This window comes from Danio rerio, chromosome 2, assembly GCF_052040795.2.
Source record: "Danio rerio strain M-AB ecotype USA chromosome 2, GRCz13ab, whole genome shotgun sequence".
Lineage (NCBI taxonomy): Eukaryota > Metazoa > Chordata > Actinopteri > Cypriniformes > Danionidae > Danio > Danio rerio.
In genome coordinates this window covers 4,874,853-4,890,889 of record NC_141022.1, presented here as the reverse complement: position 1 = coordinate 4,890,889, position 16,037 = coordinate 4,874,853, and the positions used below count along the sequence as shown (strand labels likewise).

The following is a 16,037-nucleotide window of genomic DNA, read 5'->3' as shown; positions in this document are numbered from 1 at the left end:
AGGATATAACTCAGGTTTTTGAGCACACTTCGTTAATATTGTTCATTTATTCCTTTGCTGGAAATTAAAACTGAATTTAGAAATAGTTTTGAAACAAATCTTTGCCCTTAACAAACACAATTAATTTTATAGGCTAATTGATGTGCGTACAACACGTTTCCCTATCTACCAGAGTGAAAGTGAAAGTAAAGACCGAGGAGGCTCATCTCTTATCCTCGCGCTGCAGACGCTCTGTTTAACTGTTTTCTCACTAGTGAAGTGTTCAGTTTTTCCATTTACAAAGTCCGCCGTGTAAATAGCAAATGCACTGTGGTGCGACACAACTGACTCTTAAAGGGAATGGGAGATGAGACTGATTGGTTTATTCTCAAAACACACCTGTAACTCATTAGGAGAATTAGCTCAACCCTGTTAGACCATGCGCCGCAGTATTTTTCCATCCTTAAAATTGCAAAAGTGGATTCAGACATGGCCTTAATGCTTTTGCGCCCTGCGCTTTGAACTTTGCGCATGGATCGTCAAAAGAGCCCTGAAGGTTTTACCTTCACTTTTGCCATTCGGTGAAGTTTGTTTCTCGCCACTGACGCCACTGCCTTGCTTGGTTTGGGACTTGTGGAGCTGGGCATCGATGGATTTGCTCTTCAGTGTGAAAATGAAACCACACTGAACTGAACTAAACTGAACTTCAACTCTGAAAACTGGACTGACACTGATACAATCTACTAGAACTTCCATGTTAAGCTGCTTTGACACAATCGCGCTATATATACAGTTGAAGTCAGAATTATTAGCCCCCCGCAATTATCAGTCCCCCTGTTTATTTTTTTCCCCAATTTCTGTTTAACAGAGAGCAGATTTTTTCAACACATTTCTAATCATAATAGTTTCAATAACTCATCTCTAATAACTGATTTCTTTTGTCTTTGTCATGATGACAGTAAATAATATTAGACTAGATATTCTTCAAGACTCTTCTATACAGCTTAAAGTGACATTTAAAGGCTTAACTAGGTTAATTAGCTTAACTGGGCAGGTTAGGGTAATTAGGCAAGTTAGTGTATAATGATGGTTTGTTCTGTAGATTATCGAGAAAAGCATAGCTTAAAGGGGCTAATAATTTTGACCTTAATATAGTGTTTAAAAAATTCAAAGCTGCTTTTATTCAAGCCAAAATAAAACAAATAAGACTTTCTCCAGAAGAAAAAATATTATCAGACACACTGTGAACATTTCCTTGCTCTGTTAAACATAACTTAGTAAATATTTAAAAAAGAAAAGAAAAATTCAAAGGGGGGCTAATAATTCTGACTTCAACTGTATATACATAATTGAATTGCATAGATAACTTTTAAAGGTAAATGAGAGGAAAAAAACACAATTCACTTAGTCACGGCTCTTATTTATTGTTCCAGTGTTAATAATAATAATAATAATAATAATCTAACATTGACATCCTTCTCAATACTCTATACACTGGAAAACAGTAGGGATTGTTATCAAAATTGCTTACTGACTGCTGTTGACAATACCAAAAAAATAATAATAATTTGAATTAAATTCATCATAATTACAAAATGACGCGGTTCCAGTGGTTCACATGATGAGGACGACAAACCTTTCATAATAAATGGAAGGTTTTACGCTTAAAGATCTAAAAAATAATAACAATAACAAAAGAAAACACATCTTGCATTTTTTACTAAATTAATAATCAGAACTGAAATTAAGCCCCAAAACAAAACTAAAACACAACCAAAAATACAAATACGTTAATTCAAATAAAACAAACACACCACAATGCAGAAATAAATAATTCTAGAGGTCATAAAGGTGGAGAATCACAAAAACGGCAAACTGTTTCTCTATGACACACAAAACATTTCCAAAATAAAAGTCTCCATCATCTGCTCATTTACTCCAGTGTTTCTCAACCACATTCCTGGAGGATCACCAGCTCTGCACATTTACTAGTTCTCCTTAACCAAACACACCTGATTCAGGTCAACAGCTCATTAGCAGTGACTGAAAGACCTGTAATGGGAGTGACAGGCAGAGGAGACATCCAAAACATGCAGTGTTGGTGGTCCTCCAGGAACGTGGTTGAGAAACACTGGTTTAATCTATAAAATGTTTACATGGGAAGCTTGTAGTTTGACTGTTTAACAGGCAGTAAATCACCAATGAGTTTTTCATATCTCATTAACGACTGTCGTGGTTCATTATGTTTGTGGTTTTTATACAAGAAGCTTTGACTGTGGTGGATTCTGGCACACGACTGACTCTCTAAAACATTCAATAATTGTGAAAGCAGGATCCGCTGAAGTAGCGACCGCAGGGGTGTAGCACACCCGAAAGACAGAAATAACATAAACAGCAGCGTGCACTGATACACACATCAATGGCACAGCTTTAGGTAGTTTAACATCCAAAATAAAATAAAATAAAATCATTGCAGCAAAACCTCTTCTTTATTATTATTATTTTGCAGTTTTTTTTCGTGTAACAAAATATGCATCAGAAAAGAAATCCTGAGTGCCGTTTGTTCTACCAAAGATATCCCATACAGAAAAACTATCAATGAAAATATATACAACCTCACTGACATATAATTACAAGTTCGTGTTTTTTATTTATGCCATATATTCAACATATATTTCAAAATATTGCAAAAATGAAATATATATATATATATATATATATATATATATATATATATATATATATATATATATATATATATATATATATATATATATATATATATATATATATATTAGATTAGATTAGATTAGTCAGTATTAAAGCCAGATCTGGAGCTTATCTAACAAACTAACTTACGATAACGGTACAAAACTAGTACACCCAAATTTATATGTTATAGAAAAATAATAAATAATTTAAAGGGAAAAAAAGAAAAGCAAAAAAAAAAAACTTGTTGAAATATTGTGTTGTATTTTTTTTTTTTTTGCAATATTGTGCTTGAATTTATTTGTTTTAACTTTCAATTTTAATAAATATAAATAATACATTTAAAAATCTGTTTACTCTAAATGCACCAAAATACATTACCTATATTCAGTGAGAAATAGAGAAAAATATTCATTTTCACAATGGGGTGTATTTATTTATGTTGAGCACGGTATATATATATATATATATATATATATATATATATATATATATATATATATATATATATATATATATATATATATATATATATATATATATATATATATATATATAATGTAAAAGAAGCATTACCATGTAATGAACCACTAACTATTCCAGCCTATGTTTAACGCAGCGGATGCCCTTCCAGCCACAGATATACAGTATATGTATGTACATGTACATGTATGTACACACACATATGTATGTGTGTGTGTGTGTGTGTGTGTATATAATATAATATAGCTCAGATACAAAAACCTCTAAATGCCATCTAAAATGTGCAAAAAATTTGCAGTTTTCTCAACCTCCTATGTTTATTATTAATTATCCTATGAAATTTTTTGACCTTACAGATGATAAAAATGCCCGATTCATCAACATAAAAGTAAATTTACTGAACCTAGCCACAAGTGCCTGAGAAAAATGTCATATTAGAAGCACTGAAAAAAAAAATATATATATACACATTTGAACTGAAAATTATATCAGAATTTACTAGAGGAATGAATAATTTTGGGAATGAGCATATACAGTTGAAGTCAGAATTATTAGCCCCCCTTTGAATTTTTTTCTTTGCTAAATATTTCCCAAATGATGTTTGACAGAGCAAGGAAATTTTCACAGTATGTCTGATAATATTTTTTCTTCTGGAGAAAGTCTTATTTGTTTTATTTCGGCTCGAATAAAAGCAGTTTTTAATTTTTTTTTAAACACCATTTTAAGGTCAAAGTTATTAGCCTTTTTAAGCTATATTTTTTTTCAATAGTCCAGAACAAACCATCGTTGTACAATACCTTTCCAAATTACCCTAACCTGCCTAGTTAACCTAATTATGTCTTTAAATGTCACTTTATATATATATATATATATATATATATATATATATATATATATATATATATATATATATATATACATATATACATACATATATATATACGTACACACACACACGTGTGTGTCTTTTTGCGTCAGGTTGCAGTTGGAAGGGCATCCGCTGCGTAATACATATGCTGGAATAGTTGGTGGTTCATTCCCCTGTGGCAACCCCTAATAAATAAAGGACTGAGCCAACTGAAAATGAATTAATATGCCCCATTTTTTCATCTTTGAAAAATATGTTGCATATTTGACATATCTTGTAAATGCAAAATCCAAATACGAACTTGTATGCCAAATTGGTCATTTGCATAAATTTGCATAAATTAGATTTCTACATGGGATGATAATCATTTTATTTTTCATGTTTTGCTGATCATCTACGCCAGATTTACACTTTCAAAAACAAACAGTTCACACAAAATCTGAACACAACTTTTGCTTGATTGGACCGTGATTCAATAATTTGATACCCTGTGTTAAACCATCACGAATCAGTTCACAAATCAGTTCAACCTTATAAGAGCTTTTTTTTTTGCATTTTCTTTTCAAACTTCACATAAAAGGCGTGCAGGTTTAGTGAGCGACGTCCACGCGCTTATAAAACAAACAAACAAACAAACAAAAAAGATCTTAGAGGAAGGGCAAGGCTTCAGTCCTATTACTTTATTGACAAATATATGCATTATTAGAACAACCGTAGCTTCATAAATATGTTTGCGTTTGTCAAGAACTCCTTGACATCTTCCAGTTTCAGAACGATCAATCATTATTTCTTTATTATCTCTCTCTCTCTCTTCAGATCACCACAATCCAATCAAAAACCTCACGTGTGTGTTTCCAGATAGCCGAAGTATCCGTTGGCATCAATATGTACAAATCTACTTCCTCCAACACTGACGGTGCTCCAAAAGTACCAAAAAAGTAGACTCTTCTAAGGCGTCATCCTCAAGAGAAGCATTGATAATCTCCATCAAGGACGTCCCGTATTCCCATTGGTGAATTAAAACAAAACAAAAGTGGAGTATTTGAAAGGAATCAGCCTCAAGATCACCAACACACACCGAAAAACATGCCCTAGAGAGCTGAAGGACGGCGAATGGTCCCCGTGATGCCAGGCTTTAGGCCAAGGCCATGGGGCACCAAGAGTCCCCTCTGACAGAACTGGCCACGTCAGCGCTGGACGTCAAGCCTACATTGGTGTACAGGCTCTCCTGGCCGGGGAACTTTACCATGGAGCCGGTCGTGCCCGGGACATCAACTTGGCCCACAAGTGTTGAAGAGTTGACCTGGATCAGAGCAGAGAATGTCCGTGTGTTATTAAACAAACAATGTTGAAGTTTCTTAGTCTTATTAGTTTTTAGTTTACAATTCTTAGTTGAATCAAATTAACTTTTCTAGTCATTTCAAATTACATCAGTCAAAGTAACTAAAATAGTAAGTTAAATGGTAACACTTTATTTTGATGGTCTATTTGAGTATTAGTAGACTGTCTGCTTAATAATTGTTGATACTGCTCCTTTAACAGACATTTAACTGACTATAAGAAACTTTGCAAGTACATGTCAACTAACACTAATCCCAACCTCAACCCTAATCCTAACCCCAACCTAACAGTCTACTTATAATCTAATAAGAATTATTGAGCATGTAGATGCCATGTAACTTAAACTCAACAAACGGACCATCAAAATACAGTGTGCCCTTAAGAATTGTTGTTGTTACTTTTTGTCATATTTTTTTACAGTGTACACATTTTTGTCATTATAGAATATTGTCTCCTCTGACTCATCCTGAATGTATTATGAGACTTCATGCTGATAAATGCGGATTTTAAAAACCTAAGATTATACACTCACTGATGTTACAGGCACCTGTGTTGACGAAGGACTGTTTTTTGTGCACTCCTCTGAGTTAGAAGACGATGAAGAAGTTGGAGTCATGGGGACCGAGCTGCTGCCTGTGGATCATTTTATTTTACAGTCAGTTAATCTGCATTTGACCACACATGAAGGAATGCTTTTAAATGAACATTATTAAACATACCAGATGATCCTTTCACTTTGCTCAAAGACTTTGGTTTTCTTTTCCTTGTCTGAATGCCTTCTTTCTTCATGGCAAGGGGCCGAGGCACCTAAAACATGATGTTATTTTGTTTAAAATATTCATTTCATTTCATTTCCTTTGGCTTAGTTTCTATTTCAGAAGTCACCACAGTGGAATGAACCACCAACTATTCATAAAGTATACATAAAGTATAAAATAACATAAAGTATATGTTTTACGCAGCGGATGCCCTTTCAGCTGCAACCCAGTACTGGGAAACACCTATACACACTCATACACTACGGCCAATTTAGTTTATTCAATTCACCTGTAGCGCATGTGTTTGGACAGTGGGGGAAACCAGAGCACCTGGAGGAAACCCACACGAACACAGGGAGAACATGCAAACGAATCGTGCTACCCACTGCGCCACTATGATGCCCCTTAATAAAGATGATATTGTTCATATATTGATTATATTATATTTAACTGAATCTATAATGATCCTCTATGTGTACTTATTCCCTTAAAGGCATGTTAAATTCAATTAATTGTAATAAAATATATCGAAAATCCACTAGAAAACATTCAAAGACACTCTCGCTTTTCAAAAGGTCCATTTTTGTTCCTAACAGGTCCTTAAAGGAACATATTAAAAAATAAATGTACACATTTTTACCACAGGTTGAGGTACAGTTGGTTTTATATTCACACAATCTGACTGTCTCCTTAATTATATCATCTCAGATAAGAAGTCTTTGCTAATTCTAAATAGAGAAATCATATTAGCTGTTAATGACTATCAAACAACATTGTTCACACTTAAATAAATAGTGCTAATGTTGTTTGAGTCATACTTGCAAGTGATTTCAGACCGAATATTTAAAATACCATGGTAAACAGCAATATAGGGAGCATGTCAAAAGTTGTCACTGAATGAATGTGTGAATTTAAAACATACCTAACCAATAAAATATATGCAGAATACACAGGAAACCATTCAAATACACTCTTAAATACACTGTCACTTTTCTAAAGGTACATTTTGGTTCCTAACAGGTGCTTAAAGGAACATATTAATACATAAAAAGTGCACTTTTTTTTTACCACAGGTTGAGGAATAGTTGGTTTTCTATTCACACATTCAGACTTTCTCTTTAATTATATCATTTCAGATAAGAAGTCTTTACTAATTCTGAAAAGTGAAATCACATTAGCTGTTAATGACTATCAAAGTACAACATTGTCCACAGTTAAATAAATAGTGCTAATGTTGTTTTGAGGTCATGCTTGCATGCGATTTCAGACCAAATATTCAAAGTAGCATGGTAAACAATATAGGGAGGATGTCACAAGTTGTCACTGAACGAATGTGCGAATTTAAAGCCAACCTGTAACCAATAAAATATATGCAGAATATGTTAGAAACCATTCAAATACACTCTTAAATACTCTGTCACTTTTCTAAAGGTACATTTTTGTTCCTAACAGGTCCTTAAAGGAACATATTAATACATAAATGTTCACATTTTTACCACAGGTTGAGGAAAAGTTGGTTTTATATTCACACATTCTGACTTTCCCCATAATTATACAAGTTCAGATTCTGCAAATTCTGAAAAGTGAAATCATATTAGCAGCCTATGACTATCAAAGTACAACGTTGTTCATAGTTAAATAAATAGTTCTAAAGTTGTTTTGAGTCATCTTGCATGTAATTTCAGACTGAATATTCAAAGTACCATGGTAAACAACAATATAGGGAGCATGTCACAAGTTGTCTGAATGAATTTGTGAATTTAAAGCCAACATAACCAATAAAATATATGCAGAATAAACTAGAAACCATATAAATACACTCTTAAATACACTGTCACTTTTCAAAAGGTACATTTTTGTTCCCAAAAGGTCCTTAAAGGAACATATTAATAGATAAATGTACACATTTTTACCACAGGTTGAGGACAAGTTAGTTTTATATTCACACATTCTGACTTTCTCCTTAATTGTATCATCAAGTTGTCTTCGCTATTCTAAATAGGGAAATCATATTAGCAGTTAACGACAATCAAAGTACAACATCGTCCACAGTTAAATAAATAGTGCTAATGTTGTTTTTCAGGTCATACTTCTATGTGATTTCAGACCGAATATTCAAAATACCATGGTAAAAAACAACATAGGGAGCATGTCACAAGTTGTCACTGATTGTGCAAGTGTAATACCAACTTTACCTAAATACCTCACAGTACATTAAAGGTACAAAAAAAGATGCTAACGTCCACTTGTATTGTACAAAAATGAGCTTTTAAAAAGGCTCCACCCCAGTGGCAGATCTGGTACCTTTATTTCTGAAAGTGTACAAGCTTTAATAGCATTTGTTGTGGAAACTGTTTGAACGGTTTCTATTGATTTCATTTACAGTGTTATTTGATTTATCATTTGAATCATTTGAATACAAATGTTGTTTTGTGTAATATCTAACAGAAGTTTTTTATTTACTTTAACAAAGAATACAAAATCTCATAGAGGTAAAACATAGTATCAAACCAAGTACAATAACAGTAAGCATACATCCTTAAGGGGATTTATTAAGTAAGGAGATAAAAAAAATAATAATAAATTAAAAATTGAAGCACAAGAAACTTAGACATGATATTTCTGAGCACGACAATGTTTAAGTAATCTCAGTGAGGACTAAAGTAGCTTAAACTCATTTAAAAATGTTCAAAGCAAAGGGAGAGTCTCTCCACATGATATTTAGCAATGAAACTATATTCACAATGTGTAATAAGCTAAACCATCAACATAAAACATATTCATTCATTCGTTGATTGTCCTTCGGCTTGGTAAAATATTTATCAGAGGTCGCCACAGTGGAATGAACCGCCAATTATTTTGGCATATGTATAAAACAGAACTAAGTTGGTGTTAAATACAAGGATGTTTGACGCTTTAAAGTCAGCCATTTCTTAACCTGCATGAAATAGAGCAGGTAGGCTATAATACACTATAAAACATACAGGGATTCACACAATTCCTTCAAGTTGTCCCTACACAAATTAAGTTAACCAAGAAAACATTGCTTTTTTGAGTGTCTCCAATATGACTTACCCCGTGTAACTTGGTGTAAAGACCACAGGCGTTGCACACGGGCTCTCCCTCCGCGTTTCTGCGCCACAGTGTTGTGGTGCTCGTCTGACAGTTTGCGCATGACAGTCCGATCCGCCGGGAGGAAGACTGGAGATAAAAGGAATTACAATGACATTAATTGACAGCGATTTATATATTTTTTAAAAAGTGTCCAGGCATGCATTCATCGTGTTATTGTGATCAATTACTGGCGGAATAAATCAATATTGTCGAATAATTGTATTTATTTTACTTATTAAATGGATCATCAATTCCACAAATATTTAAACAATAAAAAACGTTTTTTTATTTAAATATATTTTTTATATGTAACCATCAAACCAGTCTTGCTTAACAAAAGCCAAAAGTATCTTGTATGCAGTGGTGGATTATGGGCAATATGGCCGATCGCCCAGTGTGGCATCTTGCTGGGGGGCAGCACGGAAAGACGATGCAAAAATTCTGGAATTCTGGAATGAATTACTCTCTATCTGCAACCAAAACAAAGCTGGTGCAAACCATTCCCTGCTCTGCTCCCGGTGTGAATCCCGGTTGTTCACATGTGATTCAATAAAATATGCGCCGCTCATGCGCTGTGAAACCGGAGTAACTTTTATGCAGAGGTGTGTTTTCCAAGTCGACAAAACTAAAGTTTATATAATATGATGGTGATCTTATTTTGACTAAGCATGAAGCAGAAAGGAGGGTTAATGAGTCAGGGAGGGAGGTAATAATAACATTAATTCTCGGCCACGAGTCGGGTCTAAGAAAACAGATAATTCCATAAAGCATATTTCTGTTGTATTCTATAGAATTGTCATTAATTTTCATGCAAAATTTTATGCAAAAGTGATCTTAGCATATCAGTCCATTCATTTATGTTATTTAACCTGTTTACAGGGTGTCCGCGGGGTCTTAAAATCTCTTAAATATCCAAAGCTATATTTTAGGCATTAAAAAGTCTGAAATATTGTGTTAGGTGTTTTTTTAAACAGGTCTTATTTTTTTCTTTGTTCATGTATATAAAACGTTTAACATTTTATTTAAATACAGCATTTAATTACTTTCCATACAGTAACATTTGCTTTAAAGTTCTTCATTTGTTTACTGCTAGGGATACTGACCTGACCTATACTATATACTAGAGTAATTGACAGTAATGTTTTGTTCTATTCTTGGTAAGGGTTATAGGGTTTGTGAATGGATATATTTGAAAATTAATAAAAACAATTCTAATTAAATTATTATTCTTGCTGTATTATTAAATGGATTAATTTTTTATCATTTTTTGATAGGGAAAGTGAAAATCTTTTATAACTGGGATATTTGAAAACAAATCCTAAATTTCATTCAAAATTGTCTTAAAAAGTCTTAAATTTACCTTGGTGAAACCTGCAGAAACCCTGATTTAGAGTATAATAATAATAATAATAATAATAATAATAATAATAATAATAATAATAATAGTAATGTCATTCATTTGTAAGAAATATAAGTATATTTATAACAAATTATTAACGGGGCGGGATGTATATGGGGTGGTTTGCCCAGTGTGCCATTTAAACCGCCATTGGTTTGGTTGTATGGGTCAAAAGTCTTAATTTTTCTAGACGATACGCAATATTTTATTTGATTAAACTTATTAGATGGATTATCACTTCCACAAATATTTAAACAATAAAAATAAGATTTATTTTCATGAAATAATAAAGTATAAAGCAGAATTGACAGGTATAAAACAGGTATATTTTGACAATTGCCAAAAGTAGAATGTATGGGTTAAAAGTGTTGATTTAGAAGCAATTCCACAAATATTTAAACAATAAAAATATGATCTATTTTTAAAAAGTGACCACCAAACCAGTCTCATGTTGCACAGGTATATTGTAAAAATAATTGCCAAAAGTACATTGTATGGGTCAAATGTGTTAATTTTTCTATACCATGTTTTAATTTGTTTATTAGGCTACATGGGTCATCAAAAAAATCAATATTTAAACAATAAAAATATGATTTTTTCTGAAAATATTCTATTTTTAATATATGACCACCAAATCAGTCTTTTGTTGAACAGGTATATTTTTAACAATTGCCGAAAGTACGTTGTAACATCAAATGAAGGCTATAGATTTTTCTTTTGTGCCAAAATCATTAGGAAATTAAGTTAAGATCATGTTCCATTAAAATATGTTGTACATTACCTACTGTAAATATATCAAAACTTAATTTTTGATTAATATTATGCATCGCTAAGCACTTAATCGGAAAAATAAAAGGCCATTTCACTTAATATTTATTTATTTATTTATTCATTTATTTAATTTTGAATAGTTGTCAGGCAATAAAATGACACATTGCTGGTTTTGTGGTGCAGATCACATAAAACAAAGTACGTGCGCAGTATCTTTTTTCCCCCCAAGTATATAAACAATAAACGCTTAACGCCTGCAAACGTGTCCAATAAAAATAGCGTTTATTATGGGAGTAGAGCTGTGAAGATGTTCCCAGATAACCTCTGGCTATTGTTTGAAATAAATAGGCAGGAAATTGAGTGGTTGAGTAGCTCGTCGAGCCGGTGCTCACTTACCATGCGCTTCTGAGGTTTAATTAATGGTCGGCTGAGTCCATTCATTTTGCTGTACAGCCCGCAGGCGTTGCAGAGAAAGTGTCCCGTGCCGTCGCGTCTCCACAGCGGGGTGGACATGGAGCCGCAGTTTACGCACTCCCGGCTCTCCACCATCTCCTCCAGCAGATCTGACACACGCAGAAAGCACTCAGTCAATAAATCGCGCATTAATGGCACTTGCAACAGACTAATGGCATTAATGACAAGATGAGATTCACTGTAAAAAATGGTGGGTTCCACACAAACGATTTGCACTGGGACAGCATGGAGGAAATAAGTTAAATTATTCATTTTTACAAATTTAAGTGGATTGGACTTTAAACAATTAAGTTGTCTTCCAAAACAAACCAAGAATTGTGTTGTCGCCGCTCACTTCAAACAGCAAACGCCATTTTTTTGATTGAGGGTTTCTCATTAAATTTCTGCGTATGGCGAATTTGCACCATGTATGTTGTTGGATAATCGTCGATATTTTTATTCTAATTGACATTACTAAAATGGATAACGCAATGTTAGGCTATATAGAAATAGTAATATCTAACTTCGTTAACATAGGCTACCTACAAAGGCAACATGTAACTTTAAATTGTCACTAAACAATTAACAAGGCTACACAATTATCTACTTGTGGTATTAAAGGATAACAATTGTATAAATTTTACACGTATTTTATACGTATTTTTATGCTATTTTTATTTTAAAGCAGTCTATTGTATTGACTTTTTTTTTTGGCGGAGAATTTCAGAGCACAAAAATGGAAAGCTTTAAAAGAGACTTTTTTATAGAAAAGTGGTCAATAAAAAGATCTAAACTAGTGTTTTAAAAGTTTCTACAACCATATAGTTATATTCAGAAAAATACAGTCCGATATTCCACCTGTTGCTAAACAAAAGAGAAGATACATTACCATTTTTTTTCAATTACTCATTTGTTTCTTTTATTTAATAATTAAATTTGCGCAATATAAGTCAAAACTACTTTAATTAAATATATTTAATAATCAACTTTAAAATTGTATATATATATATATATATATATATATATATATATATATATATATATATATATATATATATATATATATGAAGAGTTCAGATGCAAAAACCTCCAAGTACATCAAAAACCTCCATCTGTAATTTTCTACTACAATCATTATTTTTCTAAGCCTCTTATGTTTATGTGAAGTTATTTCATGTTGAAAGCGATGAAAACAACTCATTATTTACCATAAAAGTAAAATTTCTGAACCAAGACATACAAGCCTAAGAAAAAAATGGCAATATTAGAAGAAACTTTCAGGTGACACAGAGTTTTTTTTTTTTTGCATCTGAACTCGACATACATTTAATGTTAATAATTAAAAAATATAAAATTAAAATAGTTTCGACTAGTTAATACGCAAAATAAATCATATATATATATATATATATATATATATATATATATATATATATATATATATATATATATATATATATATATATATATAATTATTATATTAAATTATCTTATATTATTAATATTATCATAATGGCCGTTCAAGTATATATTTATTATTATTTATGCATTTATTATTATTATTATAAGTAGTAGTAGTAGTAGTAGTAGAAGTATTAGTATTATTATTACACCATTATTATTATTATTATTATTATTATTATTATTATTATTATTTAATTTCATAGTCAGAAATATACAGCACATATACTCTGTGTGATGATCAGCGACAGCTCACCTCCGTTGGGGCCCCTGATGGCCAGCGGTGCGCTTCGGGATTGCAGTGAGTGCAGCATGGAGTTCTCGAAGGGTCCCGCGGGCCACGCCGCCGGTAGCTGTGAGAGCTGCGGTGTGACATACGGAGGGTACGGGCTCGGGTAAGATCCACTTATCGGTCTTGAAAGGTACTGGTCGCGACTGTTTACATTCAGAGGAGTAGTGTAGCTGGTATCCCTCGATGTGCCGTTATTCATCGGCGGACTTGGGGAGTAGTGGAACCGGTTGGAGGTATGCGGGCTTCCAGTGCTGTAGGACGGGCTCTCGGGCGCGGGCTGAGACCACACCGAGTGACTGCTCACCGCGTGGCTCGGCTGTGTTGACACGCCGGGTGGCAGGTAAGACAAATTCGGTATCATCGTTCCAACGCGAGACGTAGGCACATAAACGGGAGAAGTGGGGTTGGAGTGCATGTAACCGGCCGACGGCGTGTCGTTATAACCGGCCTGGCTCTGGGCCGCCGCGATGGCCAGGGTCTGATACATGTCGGTAGGGTCCACAATGAGGCCTCCCTTATGCGTCTCCCTGGGGTGTCCACCTGAGATGATGAGTTTGTTGCCCTGGTCTAAATCCGTGAAGAGTGTAACGTCGTCAGAACTGGGCAGGGCGTTGTTAGGATGCCCGAAGTGGACGTAGGAGTGTAGGGGCCTGCCCTCCGCGCGACGGGATCCCACCGGGTCCAGGTGAGTCGGCGCCGGGGATCTCAGCCGGTCCCTCCGGTCAGTGTTCAGGTAGCTTTGCTCAGCCGGAGACCCTGGGCTGCTGCTGCTGGACACTTCGCGCTTGACCATGGACCAGCTGTTATCACCCAGGTCCATCCAGGATCCCTTTTATATCTCACAGTGTGTGGAAAATGAAGAGTGCACTGAAAAAAATAACATATATAAATGTCGGAAATAAATAAAGGCTTAACAAAGAGAGAGTTAAACACACAAAAAGATCACAACGATATGTCCAAGAAAACCGAAGAGGGGCTTAAATCATTATGAAAAAAAAATTATTTAAAAAAATCTAATTATTAAAGTACCTTTTAAAATGCTGTTTGACATTTTAGCACTACATCTTTTATTATTTGCGCAGTTTTTGAAGGAAATCCATGTTCTCATTTTACACATGAAGGCATTAGTTTCTCACAAGCGCGTAATGGTCATTTTAAAACTTACTCGGGAAATTTATGATTTTTGTGTCGTCTTGTAATGTCCTAAATTGAAAGTTGAACTGCGTGACATGAATGACTGAGCACAAATGGACTATATTCCCAGAAAACACATGCGCACGCACACACACCCCATACAGGGTTTTACGCTGAAGATCTGAATCCATCCGTGTCGTGAGTCCGTCCTCCCTCTTCATGTAGCCTCATCATAATTACCCCAAAAAACACCCAACGTAACAGATAGGAAACAAAACGTAATATGTCTTTGCAGAAAAGAGATAACCACTTGATAAGACCCACAACAGATAAGAGAGAGAGAGAGAGAGGCAGGGTAAAAAATACTCGAAATGATTTCGGCTCTCCTCAACTGGCACTGAACTCAGCACCAACACCAGATGTTTGACAGGAGCCCGGGAAGACATTTATAACCAAGACGAGGGAAGAAAAAGTCACCACTGACCTATTGGTGGTTTGCCATAAGTTGGTGTTCGCAGGATCCAGCGGTTCTGTGGTTGCAGGACTTGGAGAACTATTAGGACTGAAAGTTCTCCGTTGACTCGTGACGATGGTTAAGAGAGGAGGCGCCTTTTAGGCTCCGGGCCTCTGATTGGACTCCAGCTTGAGCAAACACATCTGCTCGATAGGGGAGCTGCTCTTCACTTTCCACCTTACTTACTTTTCAAGTCCTTGATGTCGAATGGAAAATGCGAGTCTAAGAAATCTAACCGAGTTTTCGCGTGAAGGAGGACCGTATTTAAATGCGTCAGCGGATTTATTAGGACAAGTTAAGTCTATTTTCGCTACGAAATTACTTAAAGATGGACGAACTGTTATTTAAAGCGTCATTTGCACAGCTTAAATACCGGAGCACTTATATGCTGTGTTATGTTGCAATCTGAAATGCTTTTCGATAACTAAAATCTGATCGATTCATATATTAAACCATGCGTAATGAATGATGGGCTATTTCAAACTAAAATGGGCAAAATAAGGACAAACCGGGATTAATTTGGTCCTATAATTTAAATAATATATCTCAGCTGTATATTTACCCCACTATTTAATTAAAATGTCCCCGCATTTTAAAATGCTAAGTAATAAATGGTGAGTTATTTCAAACTAAATTAGGCAAAAAATTGACAAACCCAAATGTTGGGATACATTTGATCCTATAAACTAAATAATAATAATAATAATAATAATAATAATAATAATAATAATAATAATATTTATATATATCCCAACAGTACA

At 34.1% G+C, this 16,037-nt stretch overlaps 1 protein-coding gene across 6 annotated transcripts; it reads right to left on the bottom strand.

Annotated features, from left to right (window-relative positions):
* Window positions 1-4,392: 4,392 nt before the first annotated feature.
* On the bottom strand, window positions 4,393-15,326 carry gata6 (GATA binding protein 6). 6 transcript variants are annotated; one of them, XM_087239968.1, is made up of 7 exons: window positions 14,658-15,326; window positions 13,593-14,495; window positions 11,819-11,985; window positions 9,214-9,339; window positions 6,100-6,187; window positions 5,913-6,013; window positions 4,393-5,342 (listed from the first exon to the last, which is right to left on the bottom strand). In XM_087239968.1, the coding sequence occupies exons 2-7, from the start codon at window positions 14,446-14,448 to the stop codon at window positions 5,175-5,177; spliced, it is 1,506 nt and encodes a 501-aa protein (XP_087096094.1). In that variant the 5' UTR covers window positions 14,449-14,495; window positions 14,658-15,326; the 3' UTR covers window positions 4,393-5,174. The 6 variants fall into 6 exon arrangements, with proteins under 6 accessions (XP_087096094.1, XP_087096097.1, XP_087096096.1 ...); XM_087239971.1 differs by having other exon boundaries at window positions 5,928-6,013; XM_087239970.1 differs by having other exon boundaries at window positions 5,928-6,013; window positions 14,794-15,326.
* Window positions 15,327-16,037: the final 711 nt, after the last annotated feature.

Excerpts from the sequence above, each read along its gene's own strand:
- gata6 (XM_087239968.1), bottom strand. The coding sequence starts at position 14,448 with ATGGACCTGGGTGATAACAGCTGGTCCATGGTCAAGCGCGAAGTGTCC. Across the intron at positions 6,188-9,213 it reads TTTACACCAAGTTACACGGG|GTGCCTCGGCCCCTTGCCAT; the intron begins GTAAGTCATATT and ends ATCATGTTTTAG. Across the intron at positions 5,343-5,912 it reads CACAGGTGCCTGTAACATCA|GTCAACTCTTCAACACTTGT; the intron begins GTGAGTGTATAA and ends GCTCTGATCCAG.